This window comes from Eutrigla gurnardus (assembly GCF_963514095.1).
Source record: "Eutrigla gurnardus genome assembly, chromosome: 2".
Taxonomy (NCBI): Eukaryota; Metazoa; Chordata; class Actinopteri; order Perciformes; family Triglidae; genus Eutrigla; species Eutrigla gurnardus.
In genome coordinates, this window is record NC_139916.1 from 5,379,132 (window position 1) to 5,395,059 (window position 15,928).

The 15,928-nt window shown below is 45.8% G+C and overlaps 1 protein-coding gene across 2 annotated transcripts in view; it reads right to left on the minus strand.

Moving 5' to 3' along the window:
- cdh4 (cadherin 4, type 1, R-cadherin (retinal)) overlaps window positions 1-15,928 on the minus strand; it is a 174,911-nt gene that overhangs the window by 15,562 nt on the left and 143,421 nt on the right. For both annotated transcript variants that reach the window (XM_084026410.1, XM_084026411.1), the window contains exons 8-9: window positions 13,702-13,874; window positions 5,231-5,368 (exon numbers count right to left, since the gene is read on the minus strand). In XM_084026410.1, coding sequence (XP_083882536.1) covers window positions 5,231-5,368; window positions 13,702-13,874 — 311 coding nt within the window. The remainder of the gene's footprint in view (window positions 1-5,230; window positions 5,369-13,701; window positions 13,875-15,928) is intronic.

The window sequence follows — 15,928 nt, forward strand, 5'->3', positions numbered from 1 at the left end:
TCTTCCTCCCTGCATGCCTCTCCCCCCCCCCCCCCCCCCCCTTTCTATCCCCTGCAGTACGACCACGCTGATAAGCAGAGAACAAATTAAATATGCACTCGCAATCTCTTGTGTGTGGGCTCCTCCATTTCATTTCCACCCCGGGCTTCAGCAACAAACACCACCACAAACCTTCCAAGCTCGTCGGGCTGCGCTGTCAGACGGCCAAATGGATTACGCTCTCTCAGAGGCAAACACAATGGTGCCGACTGTAGGGGGAGGACGCTTCCAAAATGGCCGCTCTCACTAAAATGCAATGTGGACCCATTGATAAGCCACTTGAGACACAGAGTTCCAGTTTTTCTGAGGGGTTTTGGAGTTTTCAAAAGGAGTGAGGCAAATAAGATTCCCTTGCAGGTCGTCGTTGAATGGGCCTGCTTTGTCTGTGAATTTGAACTTGAAATGACACAAAATCAAATAAATCATTAAACTTTCATTGAGATGTCATGAAAGGTTCAGTCGGTTTCACAGGTTCTTGCTTTACACACAAACCGTATGTGCTTCGCCTGTTTTAACGTTAAACAAGGAAATATTCATAGTTTCATAAATTCATGCTCACTGTCTTTGTTCTGACGTGTGTACATTAAAAACCGTCTAAAACCATCAACCAGCCTATTCAACCAGCTTCTACACCATCAACCAGCTAAGACCATCCAAAACCATCAACCAGCTAAAACCAGTAAGACCAGCTAAAACCATCAACCAGCCTACTGAACCAGCTAAAACCATCCACCACCCTATTCTACCAGCTAAGACCATCTAAAACCATCAACCAGCCTACTGAACCAGCTAAAACCATCCACCACCCTATTCTACCAGCTAAGACCATCTAAAACCATCAACCAGCTAAAACCAGTAAGACCATCTAAAACCATCAACCAGCTTCTACACCATCAACCAGCTAAGACCATCTAAAACCACCAATAGCCTGTTGAACCAGCTAAGACCATCTAAAACCATCAACCAGCTAAAACCAATAAGACCAGCTAAAACCATCAACCAGCCTATTGAACCAGCTAAAACCATCAACCAGTTAAAACCAATAAGACCAGCTAAAAACATCAACCAGCTAAAACCAGCTAAAACCATCAACCAGCCTATTGAACCAGCTAAAACCATCCACAACCTGCTAAGACCATCTAAAACCATCAACCAGCTAAAACCATCTAAACCCACCAGCTAAGACCATCTAAAACCATCAACCAGCCAGTTTTACCAGCTAAAACCATCAACCAGCCAGTTTTACCAGCTAAAACCATCTAAACCCACCAGCTAAAACCAGCTAAAACCATCAACCAGCCTAAGTTGATGGTTTTAGAAGGGGTTTAAATGGTGATTCCATTGTTGACCTTTGAAGAAAAAAATTAAATGAATGTTTCGTGACCTTTTAATAATTTCTTTAACCAGGAAGGAACATAATATACATCACGGCTGAGTCACCGACGAGCTACTGATTAAGTCTACTGATCACTTTCAAGATACAAGGTCAAAGATTTGACCTCTAAAAACAGCATTGCCTATTAAAGTAAGCAATGTGGATCCTAAGGTTTCAAACAGTGGGTAACTTTACCCGCCGATGTTACGTAACGTGGGTTGAACTGAGCCAGGGTGCGTTTTATTGCTTATGAATTGAATTTGAAAAAGAAATAACTGTTTGAAGAATTTGGGGCACACAAAAACAGATCAGGGAGGTCACCGACCGAGGGAGAAAATGACTTTTAGAAATCCACCACTCAAAGCATCACTATTGAGGAATTGTGCCAGGGTCTTGTTTTATGAACCTCCGACATGCCAATACATCACAAATGTATGAAGGTCAGCGCTCCACAGAATCTAATACAGGGTCACTCACGCCTGATCATTTCTAATGATCGCCTTTCGTGTTTTAAACTGTCCATAAACACCACTAGCCTTCAGACGTTTGAGCTGCAGCACAGCCGGGGGAAATAAGCCTGGCGACAGCGCTGCACGGACCCCAAAACCCTTGTAGAAAATAAATCTACATCAAGGTGCGCTGCCCCGGCAGGGGAAATCTACTCCCGTTCTCCTGAAAACTGACTCAGCAAATGAAAATGTTCCCTTTTAGACGGCAGGAGACAAAATGAGCCCCTTCCTCGCCTTCGCGGGGAGTCGAGAGCGACGAGAAATAGTAACGACAGCGAATAAATGTCCCAAAACACACTCCAGCTAACCGACTGCCATCACTCCACTTAAGATGGCCGTTATGTCTCCACTATAGTGTAATAAAGAAGCAACTACTGGCATCCCTCAATCTCATTTTTCATGATACACAGACAAGCTGCTTTTTCGTAGCGGGCCCGCTCTATTTTTTTATTTTTTTTAATACACAAATCAAAGTCAAGCAGGGGAACGTGGTGAATAATCTCCGGCGCTCCGACACTGTTAGCTGTTTAGAAGCCGCGGCTCTAAAGGTGAATCACAAATAGCACTCTGTTCAGATCCAAACGCCGGTGTGTTGGGAGTTCAAGCGTCTTCCAAGCTTCTGCTCTCCGTCACCAAAAACCACCGGGTGCGTTTCAGCGGAGGTGCGATACACATGATTAGACAGTATGATTGGATAGATTGTGGCAAGTACCTTTGCTTTTTTTTTGTTTTTGTTCATCACATTATGACAAACAAAGCACTAAGACTGCACGTACAGGCCCATGCGGTGAAATGAATAAAACATTTCTTTTTTTTTCAAATGAGATGCTATATATCAGCTTGGTTTACGCCCCCGCAAGCAATTTCACTTAATTAGCGTGCTTATGTTTTCTCTATGCCTCCCGTAGAGAGCAATGAATTCTTCTCGCGTCTGTCATGCACAAATAATTACTGAACTGCTCCGAGTCTCGTTGTTTGTGTGGAAAGCAAAACAAAAAAAAACAACAAAAAAAAGGAGCAGAGATTGACAAAGCAGCGGAAATGGCATCTGGCGGAGAACAATTTCTTTTCGCCGCCGACGTTGGCGTGCGAGGCTGTTTGTGTCTTAAGCGAAGGACGTACACCAAAACACATTTTTATTCATTTTCTACTCATTACCTTTGAGTCACAAACCCATATAAACTGCTCCTTTAAGGAGACGCTCACAGTCATTTGCTAAGGAGGGCTGCAGGGCGGGTAATGAGGAAAACATTCACCGCAGCATGCGTGAGCATACATGATTGTGTACTGTACATGTCAAAGACCGTGTACGATGTTTTTCTCCGTGTCTACTGAAGCACAGCATGTCCATTTTCTGGCTAGTAGGAGGACTGTGGTCCAGAGCTCCCCCCCCCCCCCCCCCCCTCCATCGGTGAGCCCTGGCCCTGACAGCTGGGGAACTCTTATCAGAGCATGCGGCTGGAACTGTACTGGCATGCGCGCTGACGACGTCCCCGCCGAGGAGGCAGGGATCACAGTGTGTGACGCGGACACGCTGCTCGCTCTGCCTCCCAGCTCGGCTGCAGACAGCATCTGTCTCTCTCCGGAATCTCAAAAAAGCCCAGCATTAAGGAGCGGCTGCAATCCTGTAGGTCTGTCAGGCTGCGGTCGGCGTTCCAGGCTGCTCTGAGGATAGAGAATACTATATATGCTGCCTCCTCGTCAATAAAGTAACCCTCGCTCTCAAAAACAACCCTCTACTTTACCACACACACACACACACACACACACACACTGCGACAGAAAAGTGGGCCAGCGTGGCTTCCTGTCAGACCAGTGTGGAGGTATCAGGGACCGGGGCCAAATGCCTGCAGACAAACCCCGGCCACCAGAGGCCCCGCTGGCAGGGAGACCACAGAGAGGAACCGCCATCAAACCTGATCTCTCTGCCTCTCAGTCACAGCGCCTGCTTCTGTCTCTCCATATGTTGTTTCTTTACCCGTCACCGGTGGTTCATATTCTTATATATATATCTTTGTTGCCCGTTGTATTTGCATTCCCTTCATCTCACTGCGCTCTGAAAACATCCTTCAGTGGAGCGATGATTGTTGCATTCGGAGGCCTGTGTAACCCGCCTAAGAATACCTGTGTGTTATTGTATACAGCGTGAAACGTAATGGCTCTATGGGGGAGCATCGCCACTAAATTAGAATGACAGATACAGGAAAGTCTTAACAGGCTATGTTAAGACATATAGGCATTGTATTCCTTACAGGTCTGTAAATCATTGTGGCTGAATCTTTCATTTCATGTTTACTTGGTAGACACAAATACATATACTTTCTTAATGCATTCATCACTATTTTAAGCCACTTCTGAATTCCAATGGCCGTCCCTAGAAGGGAATAACGGGTACCTCACATGTTCAAGATTGTGGTACATTTTGTTGTCCTTATAGGAGCAGCAGTACAACCTGTTGACATACTCATACAGCACACACACACACACACACACACACACACACACACACACACACACACACACACACACACACACACACACACACACACACACACACACACACACACACCAGACAAGGACGTTTGGCCAAAGGAGGTATTTCAGTATGATACTTTACAGTTCCCTGAAGTTGAATTCTAATGGTTGCATCATGTGCCTAAGGAGTCTGGCCATGTAAACTACAACAATACAATAACAACAACAATAACATAGGTGTTATAACCTTCTGTCCAATATTTGTGTTGCATGACTGTAGACTCTCAAGGTCTTTAGTCACTGAAGAACTGTGACCATGAAGTAATACAGTAACCGAGGTGGGAAAAATGATTGAGTGTGAAATACATTTTGGCTCCATCTAAGTTTAAATAGTCTCTGAATAGTTGAAATGTGTACAGATGGAGTTTTACGTTTCTAACTTTTGTCAAATTTCAGGTTAGGGTGCCGTGTTCGAGCTAAATATCTGACCTCAGACACTTGATTGACTGACCCTCTTCCAGAGGGAAAACATGGACAGTTTTTTTTTATATATATAAAGTGACATTAATAAGTTTTCAAGCCAACAGGCTCCTTCTTCCAGGTGTGTTTGTTTGTTGGAACTGCAATAGCTGTCTTTCGATAAGCGTATAGGACTGTATCGTCTGCATACATCTGAATACCAGTGCCAGGATAAATATCAAGTTTGTTTATGTATCGACGGTTTAGCATGCAATATATCTTAAAACGTATATTTATAGCAAACAACAAGATGATGAAAATAAGTCTTTAAGGTTGAATAAGGAGCTGTGATATTAATAAGGATAAAACTCACCGTTCTGACTGTAAGTTCAGGGGGATTGTCGTTGATGTCAGTGATGCTGATCAGGGCGGTGGCTGTGTTGGACAAGCCAAAGTTCAAGTTGCCCTCCATGTCAGTGGCCTGGACGATGATGGTGTACTGGGACACTTTCTAGAAGAAGAAGAAGAAGAAAAGACACTCAGGGACTGGAATACCAAATGCAGCAGCAAATAGTTTTTTCCCATGTATCAACGACATTCATATGAATGAAAAGCACCCTTGCAAATACATCTTTCCTTGTTTCCACTCCCGCCCTGCAACAACGGAATAATTGGAGTCTGTAAACACCATATTTTCCTGAATAACAGATAAACGGCACACATACACGGACCCACACAAAGTCGCAGGGAGGGAGCTCTGTGTTGGATAAAGGCTCATCCGTTATTGCCTAAAAGTCGTGGCTTTCCGCTGTGGGGACAGGCCAGCGCCATCACTCATTTTAATGGTGGCGCCGCCACTTGAAGACGTGCCACGGTGCTGCAGATAATACCGGGAGTCCAGTGAGGGGGAGTCGGCCCAGAATGTGCTGCAGTAGTGAAGTCTCACCATCGAACATTAAGGTTCTGGCAAAACAAAGAGGCCATTCTAACACTGTGGCGCTGTCCGTGGTCCTGAAAGTTCAGTCTGTCCCCAGACTCGCCACTGGAGACTGTGTGTGTGTGTGTGTGTGTGTGTGTGTGTGTGTCTGTGTGTGTGGGTGTATTTCCATCCTGACAGTATAAGCCTGTCTACTTTGTGGTCTCTTTCTCTTCCTATTAATCCATTTGGCTCAAACCTCCATTGTGGAGGCGGAGTGGGAACGGACGTCAAGGACAGGCCAGTGTTCAGCACGCAGGGCTGCGCGGCTTTGTTAAGCAGCCACAATGCGTCCGACCGACGGTTGTAATGTTTGTTTGTTGCCAGGCTCGCTTCGCCACATTCACCCGGTGGGTCACGCTTTCTGACGGCGTGACAGCTAGTGGCACCGATGTCACGGACTGCCTGCAGGAACCTGAACAATGACAGAGCTTTTGTGGATATATACAGTGCAGTCGTTGCTTCCTGCTCCCATGGTTGATTCCTTGCTTTTTTTTCTTATTTCTTTTAGTCTTGGCTCTTTTTTCCCCCCACTCTCTTCTCTGGTTTATTCTGTTCTCTTTGTTAACTCACATTCTGTGCTCCCTTTTGATCTCTCGCTATCTTTCTGATTGCATCTTGGTTGCTCAGTGTTCTCTATCTGTCTCTCTCTCTCCGCCAGTCTCCGTGTATCGCTACATCTCCATTTTCACTCTCACGATTTTCTTTTTCTTTTTTCATCCAGTTGTGAAGAATGCAGTTGATTGTGAGATCAGTCAAAACCATTGAGGCCAGTTAAAACACCCAGTCGGAGTCATTTAGCATCTCTCTCCCAGTCATTATGACCGGCGTCGACATGTTAATCTGCACCAAACCAGCCCTATTAATGAAAACTCAATACTGGCTGCCCTTTATTAGACACATAATGAAATATCAATACCATCTCCCCTCATAGAGCACTTCAGTAAATAGATCCTCCAATGAATGGGACTCTCTGCAGGCTCGTTTAGATCCCCTCACATACATCAATCTGGAATACGCGCCAGACGGCTGTAGAAGGCTAATAGGCTTGAGCTTTGATGGACGCCTTTTCCCTTTGGTTCAGGTGAAGAGAAGCGACTGGAGCCGAGCCAGCAGGTGGAGCTCTCGCACAGTGGGAGACGTGGCTGCCCAGTCCCATCCTGCAGGCTTCATATCACTCATCTGAGAGTAGTTGGGAGTTTATGGCCCTTCTAGTGCACACACACACACATCCGCGGACGCTCCAGTGAGTGGGAACAGGTGGGACACTCTTGTGCCGATGTGCACGAGCCCACCCAACACACACACACACACACACACACACTGCTGTCCAAAAGCGGCTGCCCGAACAAGCCAGTAAAGGGCTCTCTAATGAGTCCTACAGAAGTGCTGAACAGAAAATCTCTCTGTTAGATTAGAGTCCAGCGCTGGCAGGAAATAAAGCCCCCCCGACCCCCAACAGCAACAGCCCAGACTCCCCCACAGGCCTCGAGCCTCACGGACTTAATGTGTGGACGCTGAAAGCCATCAGGGGCGACAGGAACACCTGTACACAAAGCGTCACCGACAATAAAAACCCCCACAGAGACCAAATGAGGTCGTTCACCATCCAGGACTGGAGAAAGGAAAATGGCCTCAGGCTTTCAATTTTAGCTCCTCAACAAGCCAAGCCAAGCAGCAGGAAAAAAAAAGAAAAAAAAGATGGCTGCTCGTGTTTGGTAAGCAAATGGACTTGTTCTCTGGTGAGAAGAACAAAGAACAGAGTAGGGGAAGTAATGGTCTGAACATGTACGGCGATGTCGAACAAGATAATGGGGAGGAGTGGTTTTCCTGCTGAAACACGTACAGTGGTAAATTAATTATACCTGAGCTGAGTGTGCGTTTTCACTCGGCGGCACGTAAAGGACCACTCAGAGAGAGTAACGAGGGGGAGGCCCGACCAGGCAGCGCCTTGCTCTCACTTGTGTCGTCTGTGGATTGAGTTCCAGCCTGCCAGCCTCCGAGTGGCCACAGTCATTACCTTGTCACTTACAATCTGTCTCAAATGGCCCAGCGCTGGTGGCTGCAAGTGTGGAGACCAGCTCCCTTTCCTCCCTCCTGACTACACGCTCCCTCTGCCTCGGCGACCCCCGGTGTCACTGACCCCCACTGCATCATCACTGTCATTAACCGGACTCCATTTGATGCCATTCGACTCCGATTCATCCGTTTATTTCGGTTCAGTCACACATATACGTTGCCAATGAAAGCACACAAGTTTTTCTAATTTCATATCCGTCTTTCTTATTTCTGTATCCGTCCATCACGCACCCCTGCAGAAACACAAACAGCTCAATGCTGGTCTAATGAGGAGCCGGGTCAGCACGATGTTCCCTGAAACTTCTCTGAATCCCGCTGTAGAGACGGTCACTCAGGTTTATTGTAAATCTGAGATATAAAAACATCGAATCCATCTGTTTGGATACGCACATGCTAAATAAATAAAGGCTGCGAGTCACCTATGAATAAAGCTGCGGGTATAAAACCCGCAGACTGGGCAAGAAGTTTGGTAAGCTTTACAACAGCAGGACATGATTCAGCATATATGAGCCTGATAAACATGCTGTTAGACTTGCTGGCTCCGGTTGAAAGAGAGGGGAAATGTTAGGCGTCTAACGCGGAGGAAGGAGGAGCAGCAATCACCTGTAAATCTACTAATGTACCAAATTTCATGGTAATCCCTCGAATAGTGAAGAAGGGTATTATCAGGGTTTATCACTCGTGTAATTAGGAACATTGATCCTCATACAAGAACCACTCCAACAAACACATTCCTTCTATTAATCCTAAATGCATTCATATAGCCTAATGATTTCACTATCAATTTAATATATTGATACTAATGTAGAACACTAATATCAGCCTTCTTAGGGAGATGATTTCCATATCAGACCATTTCCTCTGTATATTACTTACTTAACAGCAATCTTTATTTCCCCCAAATCCCTGTTGGCTTTAGCAGGTCCCTCAAATCCGCTGCCGATGCCGTTCATTTCCCCCTGATTTACATTCCTCATTTATGCACAGGTGGCCTTCATGGGGTTTTTACAGGTCAATTACAATTATCTGAAATTGGGAGCGCTTGCTGAATCGTGCACACTCGTATGAGCCCACACATAAAAAAAAAAGAGAAAAATGAAATAAAGGGACATTTTCCTTGCATGATTTCCAGTGTCTGGGGAACGCGAAAGTCTGTAGCCAATGTTGCGCCAATTCTGTTGATAGAGAGACATTTCATCAGATGAGAGATCGATCTCAGCAGCTAGGTGGCCTGACTGACTGACTGAAACCCCAGAAGGGCCGAGCATGGCTTGAAAAGGATACCCCACCTTAAAAAACCATTTACAGAGGTAAAGAATGTTCCAATGATAACGAAAGGAGGGATATTGAACTCCCAATTAATCCGTACCAATCATTGCTCACAAAGAGACTTGAATAAACCTGTGAATGGCTTTACCACGTCTCCAGTAATATATCTGAAATACTAATCCTAATCCAGTAGGTACTAAAATGTATATAGTATTTGTATATGCTCTGAAGGGAAATGCTGACATTGGCCACATGTAATGAAAACAAACATAGTTATAGATCTGCGATAGCCTGAGAATGGTCTTATAGGTACACTGCAGGACTGTGCATTGTCTAATGTGTTGTGCTGATACAATGGAAAATATCTGACTCGGTCATTTAGTATTTCCTCCACTAGATCATCCTCCCACAGGGTCCAACATTTGTGTATGTATTAGGGGATTCTATTGTAAACAAATGAGATCCAGCCCTTTAAAGAATAGGCCGATGTCAAAGCAGGAAACCCTGAGAACGGACCAAAGAATGGACGCCCCAAAAATCAGTAAACATGTTGCTTTGTTAGTGAATATTTATTCAGGAGCTGTTGAAACCTGACCGAGACCAAAATAGAAAAAGCACTATCTACAATTCAGGTTTTCCTGAAGACGAGCACGGTCCGATCCGATACTATTTAGGTGCACATAATAAGGTGGATATTGAGTGGAGGTTTTCTTGATTGAATGCTGGCAACGAGCCATCAACATCCACCTACACGCATCAATATTCTTCATTTAGCACCCAGCTCACACTCCTCCGATGTCTTGGCCGTCTGGCTCCTGAAGCTTTGGTGCAAGGCGGCGTGTTACATTAAGTCAGGGTCTCAGACAATAAAGTCCCAGACCTATTTAGGATGCCTGCCCTTCGCCGGTATCCAGTCGGGTTCTGCAGATCCTAATAGAGCCAGGCTGTGGGCACTCGTGTCCTTGAGGCGGTCCAGCCGATGTCCTAATCGTGAGCAAGACAGTCCAACGCAGAGCTGGCATCGGCCCGGTGGACGGCCTGGCGCCAGGCCACGCCAGGCCACGCCAGACCAGACCGTTCCAATCCAGGGCTCATGGGAGATTTAGACAGCCTGGGGTAATGAAAGACAACAGCTCTGTCTGCCAGTGGATCTGGAGCCATGGAGCGAGGGCACAAAGGGAGAACATCCACGCCAGCTGTGGCACCCTGACATCTCCCACTCTGCTACCTGCTGCACCAGACTGCACTCCATTACAAATGCATCGCTCCCATATGAGACTGGCAGAAGAGTCTATTATCTGTGCAGCTGTACGACAAACTACTGTGATCAAAATCTATCCACTTGAATAGCATTTTTGTTTTAAAGTCGAATTTGAAATGGCTGAATAGATATGAGTCCAATTCAGTTGTTTTATTGTAGTTCACGCAGAGGTGGGAGGAAGTTACTGCTTCGATCGTTGTGATCGAGGAGTAACGTGACGTCAAGAAAAAATAAGCCGGTGTGGAAATGTTTGCCTTTATGTAGTTAGATAACTGTAAAATGTAATATATATATATATATATATATATATATATACACAGTGCTATGCATACGTTTATGCAACCCATGCTAAAGTTGACGAAAAAAGAGGAATAAAAATCATCCTTTGGGAATTGAGCTGGTTTGATTTTCATTGAGAAATCATTAGGCTAACTAGCATGCTATAGGCTATCTGAAAAGCACCATGATTTTCTCTAGGTATGTGAGGATTTGGATTTTATTTTAACTCCAAAGGCCCAGGTGACTTCATCAGAATGCATAGTATCCTGGATCCATGTAATAACCGGCCTTTAAAAATAAAAATCTGCCTGCCTCTATGGGAGTTTAACATAGGGCTGCCCATACTTATGCACCCTGTATTTTAATAAGGAACATTTATTTCTTTATGATAATTATTCATTCACAAAGAAAATTGGTGTCCTAAAAGGTAGGATTTTTCCTCATTTGTTTAATTAAGGCATTAAGATCAATTCACAAAAGAGTATTTTGTTATGTCTGTCTGTCTATCTATCTATCTATCTATCTATCTATCTATCTATCTATCTATCTATCTATCTATCTATCTATCTATCTATCTATCTATCTATATACATACATATATGTATATATATCTTATCTGACTACATAAAGACACAAATCCAAACATTTCTATCAATTCCGAGATTTTCCAAAATAAAAGTCTCAACAACCAAAATCCCAATAAACTGCGATGTCGAAGTGCATTACTTGTAGAATTGCAACACTTAAAAATCCCAACATATATATTATATTGGCACCCAGGCATGGTGACAATGGAGCTAAGCATCAACCCTAACCAACAAAACTCTATAAATCCTAAACTTCCACCCACTGCTGTCTTCCTTCTGTCCCCCCGACCGTTAAAATGCAAACAGACGCCCACGTCCAAACAGCCATGTTGTCAAACACACACGTACACACTCCGCAGCCCGGCGTGTCGGCTCGTGGGCGGGAACACGGTGGGAGCATGTGAGGTCGGCGGAGGTGAGGAGGGGTGATGATTGGTATTCGGCGGTGTCACAGGTAAGTGATACCAGGCTAACCTCCATGTACCCTCTGGTCTCCTCGACACGAGAGAACCTGCTTAATTAGCACATGAATATTCTAATTAGACACCGGCATGGTGGATGAGGATCAGCTAAAGTGTGAGGGAATATAAAGTATGTGCTGAAAGGTGTTTATAGGTTATTCACTGTTCACACGGCGAGGAGGCATAATCACGTTTTTTTGCTTTTCAGGGACATCGGATCGGATTCATCATATCCGCTTCGCCTCGCTCTGAAAACGGGGGGCTGCATGGGAGCGGCGCGTTTGTGTTTGTGACCTTGACAGCAGGTGGGTGAACTCCCAGGTGTGTCCCAGTTTTAGTGGGAGGATCAGAGGCAGGTGGGACCGAGCCTGGCTCGATGTGTCCAGATTAATGAGCTTTCTCTCACTCACATCAGCTGCTACTGCTGCCGCCCGGGCCAAGCTGGAAATAGGGACACAGAGCTTGGCTCGCGTTCACTTGACTCATTTATATTGTCCCACAAACCGTGGGACGCTATCATGCCGTGCCAGCTCCGACAAATTTGAATAAGGAATCGAGCACTGATGCAGAGCGTTGCACTCTCCTGTTATGAGAACCTTGTTTTTGTTCTTGAGATTTCAAACCAGAATTATTCTCCAAATAAGCTCACCTTTCTGTTTTATTAAGTGTTGCCTGGATGGGTTTTAGTGCCTAGAGGGACCAGCGGGACTTCTCAGAATATAAACATTATAAGACACACTAACATCAGTAGTAAAGTCAGCCAGCTAAGTTATGGATGAGATTAGCCTCATAATGGCGGCATATGAATTTGAACGTTTCCCCGGATTTTGCCAGTTGTGTTAAATCTTGCACCACAGAGAGATAAGAGGAGGCTTGTGTGTGTGTGTGTGTGTGTGTGTGTGTGTGTGTGTGTGAGGCTGCAGGATGAACAATCTGCCATGAAACAGTCACCTGATGCATTTCGGGATAAACAGAAGTCGACTCTGTGTGACCCTCCTCATTAGGAGAATAAGATGGAAGATAGAGCAGATACGGATACGGACACACACACACACACACACACACACACACACACACACACACACACACACAAAAGGTGGCAATGAAGAGAAAAGCTCCACGACCTCCTCAGCAGAGCGGTTCTGGGTTCGTGTGGCCGTAACATCTGAGAAAAACATTCGATATCAGCCTGTCGTTTCTATTTCTACACGATACGAAAACAGGCAAACGACTGGAACCAATGAATTCATTTTGTGCTCGGTTTGTTTAATTTGACATTTTTGAAAGGGCAAATGCTGCTGAAAGTGATCCGGATTTTTTTTCATTATGATTTCGTTACATCTAGGGGTGAAATCGGGATTTGTGAGGCTGAAGGTTGACTTTTTTTCATGTTGTTATTTCAGAAAAAGCAAGCTGATGTTAATGAGATGATTTATTTACAGGAATGTCATGTCATTATTTGGCAAATATTTGGGGTTATTAAGGATTGTTTGGGAGGGGGGGGGGGGGGGGGGGGGGGACTCAGTCATGAACTTGTTAAAGAAATTATAAATCAAGATTTATTATTATTATCACCTGTGTTACGGCCAATCCCTATGTGATGTTTTCATGGATAAGCGAGCTGCTGTGAACACTGCTGGTATCTGTGTGAGTGTGTGAGTGTGTGTGTGCATATGATGTGGGGTTCTGTCTTCCACTGGGGAGCACGTTGTTAAGTAAGTCAGAGATACGGTGACTATGGGCGTCCTGCTGCTGGGGGGGAAGAAAAGTTTTGGGAAACTTGCTCACTTCTTACTAGATGGGAGTTCAATACAATTCTCCTCTGTTCAGTATGAAACTGGATGGATGCATCAAGCAAACCTATAATAACACATCATTACATTGGCTCTCTGGTGGGTGGAATGAGACCTAAGGCGTCCGGCTGAGACCGACCTCTCTGTCCAGGCCGGCGGCCACCGTCACGATGTCCCCCGTCTCGCTGTTGATGGTGAACATGTTGGGGATGGGGCTGTGCGGCGTCTGCGAGAGGATGCGGTAGCGCACCATGCCGTTGGCCGTGGTGGAGTCGTCCGAGTCGGTGGCCGTCACCTGCATCACGGACGAGCCTGCGGACAAAAAAAAAAAAAACATTCATTAAAACACAAAGATGTGCGTCTCAAGGTTGTGTTGCATGCAGGCATTTTGAAAAAAAGAAAACAACAAACCCATTAGAGAGAAAAAAAAAGTGCATTTGCGTCATATCTTCGGCGAGCAACTTTTAAAGCGAGAGCTATCACAGAGTGGAGAACAAAAACAAACCAAATCTGTTGAATAAGCCCCTATTTCAGGCTGTGCTGTTGTCGGGAAAGAGCGAGCGAGCGCTGCAAAGTTTTCCACCTCTGCAGAGTCCATTTAGTAATGAGCAGCGCCGGGTCTTCAGCCATTTCCACCATCCATTATTTCAGCCTTCAGTGGCACCGCGGCTGCCCTTAATGCTCCGATGCTCTCTCCCTATTTGTCTTAGAATCACGGATAAACACCGCCATCGAGGGCAGGCAGCCGTGGGAGTGTGTGTGTGTGTGTGTGTGTGTCTTTGCATGTATATGTGAGCATCTGTATGCATGTCTTTGCAGCACGTATGGGGGGGGTGAGTCCCCCCTCCTGCTTCTTCCCCCCCGGACAGAATTATTGATTTGCAGGAGTTTGTCAGCTGGGCTCACGAACGCGACCAGCCAATTAGGAGCACTTTGTGCTGGAAAAGAGGAGAGATCACCTCGCCCTCTTTCACAGGGTTCTGTGGAAATGTCACTTTCCATCAGGCAGCTATTTACAGGCTGCTGCTGCTGCTGAATCCAGAAAGATAGGGGGGGGGGGGGGGAGATGGCTGCAGCGCTAATATGCTCGAATGAGGAGACGGCGTGAGGAGCGAAAAAAAGGGAGGAAGATAAGGACACGAGAGCTGATGGGGACACGGAGAAAAGGAGAGTGGTAATTCTATAATTCTGAAGCCGACATGTTGTAATTTTGATAAAAATACGGGACATTATATCACAGGTTTCATGTTAGTTGGCACCAGAAAGCATCTGAGCAGCTCACACACATCGCTGTGGTGACCACAGTGGGCACGGCGGTGGGTGGCGGGCGCCACGCTGAGCGGGCATAAACCAACCGTGTTCACGATCACATCAAAAGCAGTCAAAAAAATCAAACACGCTGTTTGTATATGGATGTGTGGCTTCATGAATGGAACGTCAGCGGAGCTGCCGCACTCGTTGCAGACCCGGGTGGTCCCCCTTGTGGGTCCGGGCGGTTCCAGGTGTCTCATAATTGGGTCTAGACGGCATCATCATTCCTGTGACAGCCCGTATGGACAAGATAATTGTAGCCTCAAATTCCATTTCAAACGCCATTAAGTTTCTCCTCACTCTGTCCAGAATGAGGAAAAGAAAAGAGTCCATTCCACAGAGGACGGTGTCAATATACAATCAGCCTCTCGGCTCCCGTAGGGAGGGAGAGGACGTGGTGTTGGATCACATGTCAGCGCCGCTACCTTTCATTCCAATGAGGGGTATGATGACGGTGCACTTTTAGCCCCAAAGAGGGGCGGCCATGCCTGAAAGGGTTAATGTCTGAGCCGCTTTAATTCCTCTTTAATTTGAACGCTAATTCCAAATCCTAATTGCTTTTCCGCCAAAATCGCTGGAGCTGAAAATGTAACTTGGTGGCATGTTGTTGGCCATTTTTGCTCACGTGACTATCTGCCTATCTGCTGCCGAAACACTAGTCAGCCAGAGTCAACATCTGCCTCCCAATTAGAGGAAAGATGGAGGGGAAAAAGGGGGAAGATGGATAGAGAAAGACGGAGGAGTAGCAGGGAAATGCAACACAGATAGGAAGCAGAGGAGGAAATTGCATAGCAGAAAAAGAAATAAAAGTGAAGACGAGAATAGAGGTGAGGGTTTATAAAGACCACTAAAAGCAAAAGTACAAGGGGAAGTAGGTGAGTGAGTGGGCAGGGGATGGACGAGGATAATAACTCTCATCAGCGGAGGCAAGATAGAGGTTGAAAAAGTGGCTGGCGGACAGACAGAGAGCAAGAAGGATGAGAGGAGAGGGCGGTGGGAGGAAAGGGTCGAAACCTGGTGACTCTTTGGGGAGGGGGGGTGTGAGCCAGAGCCTC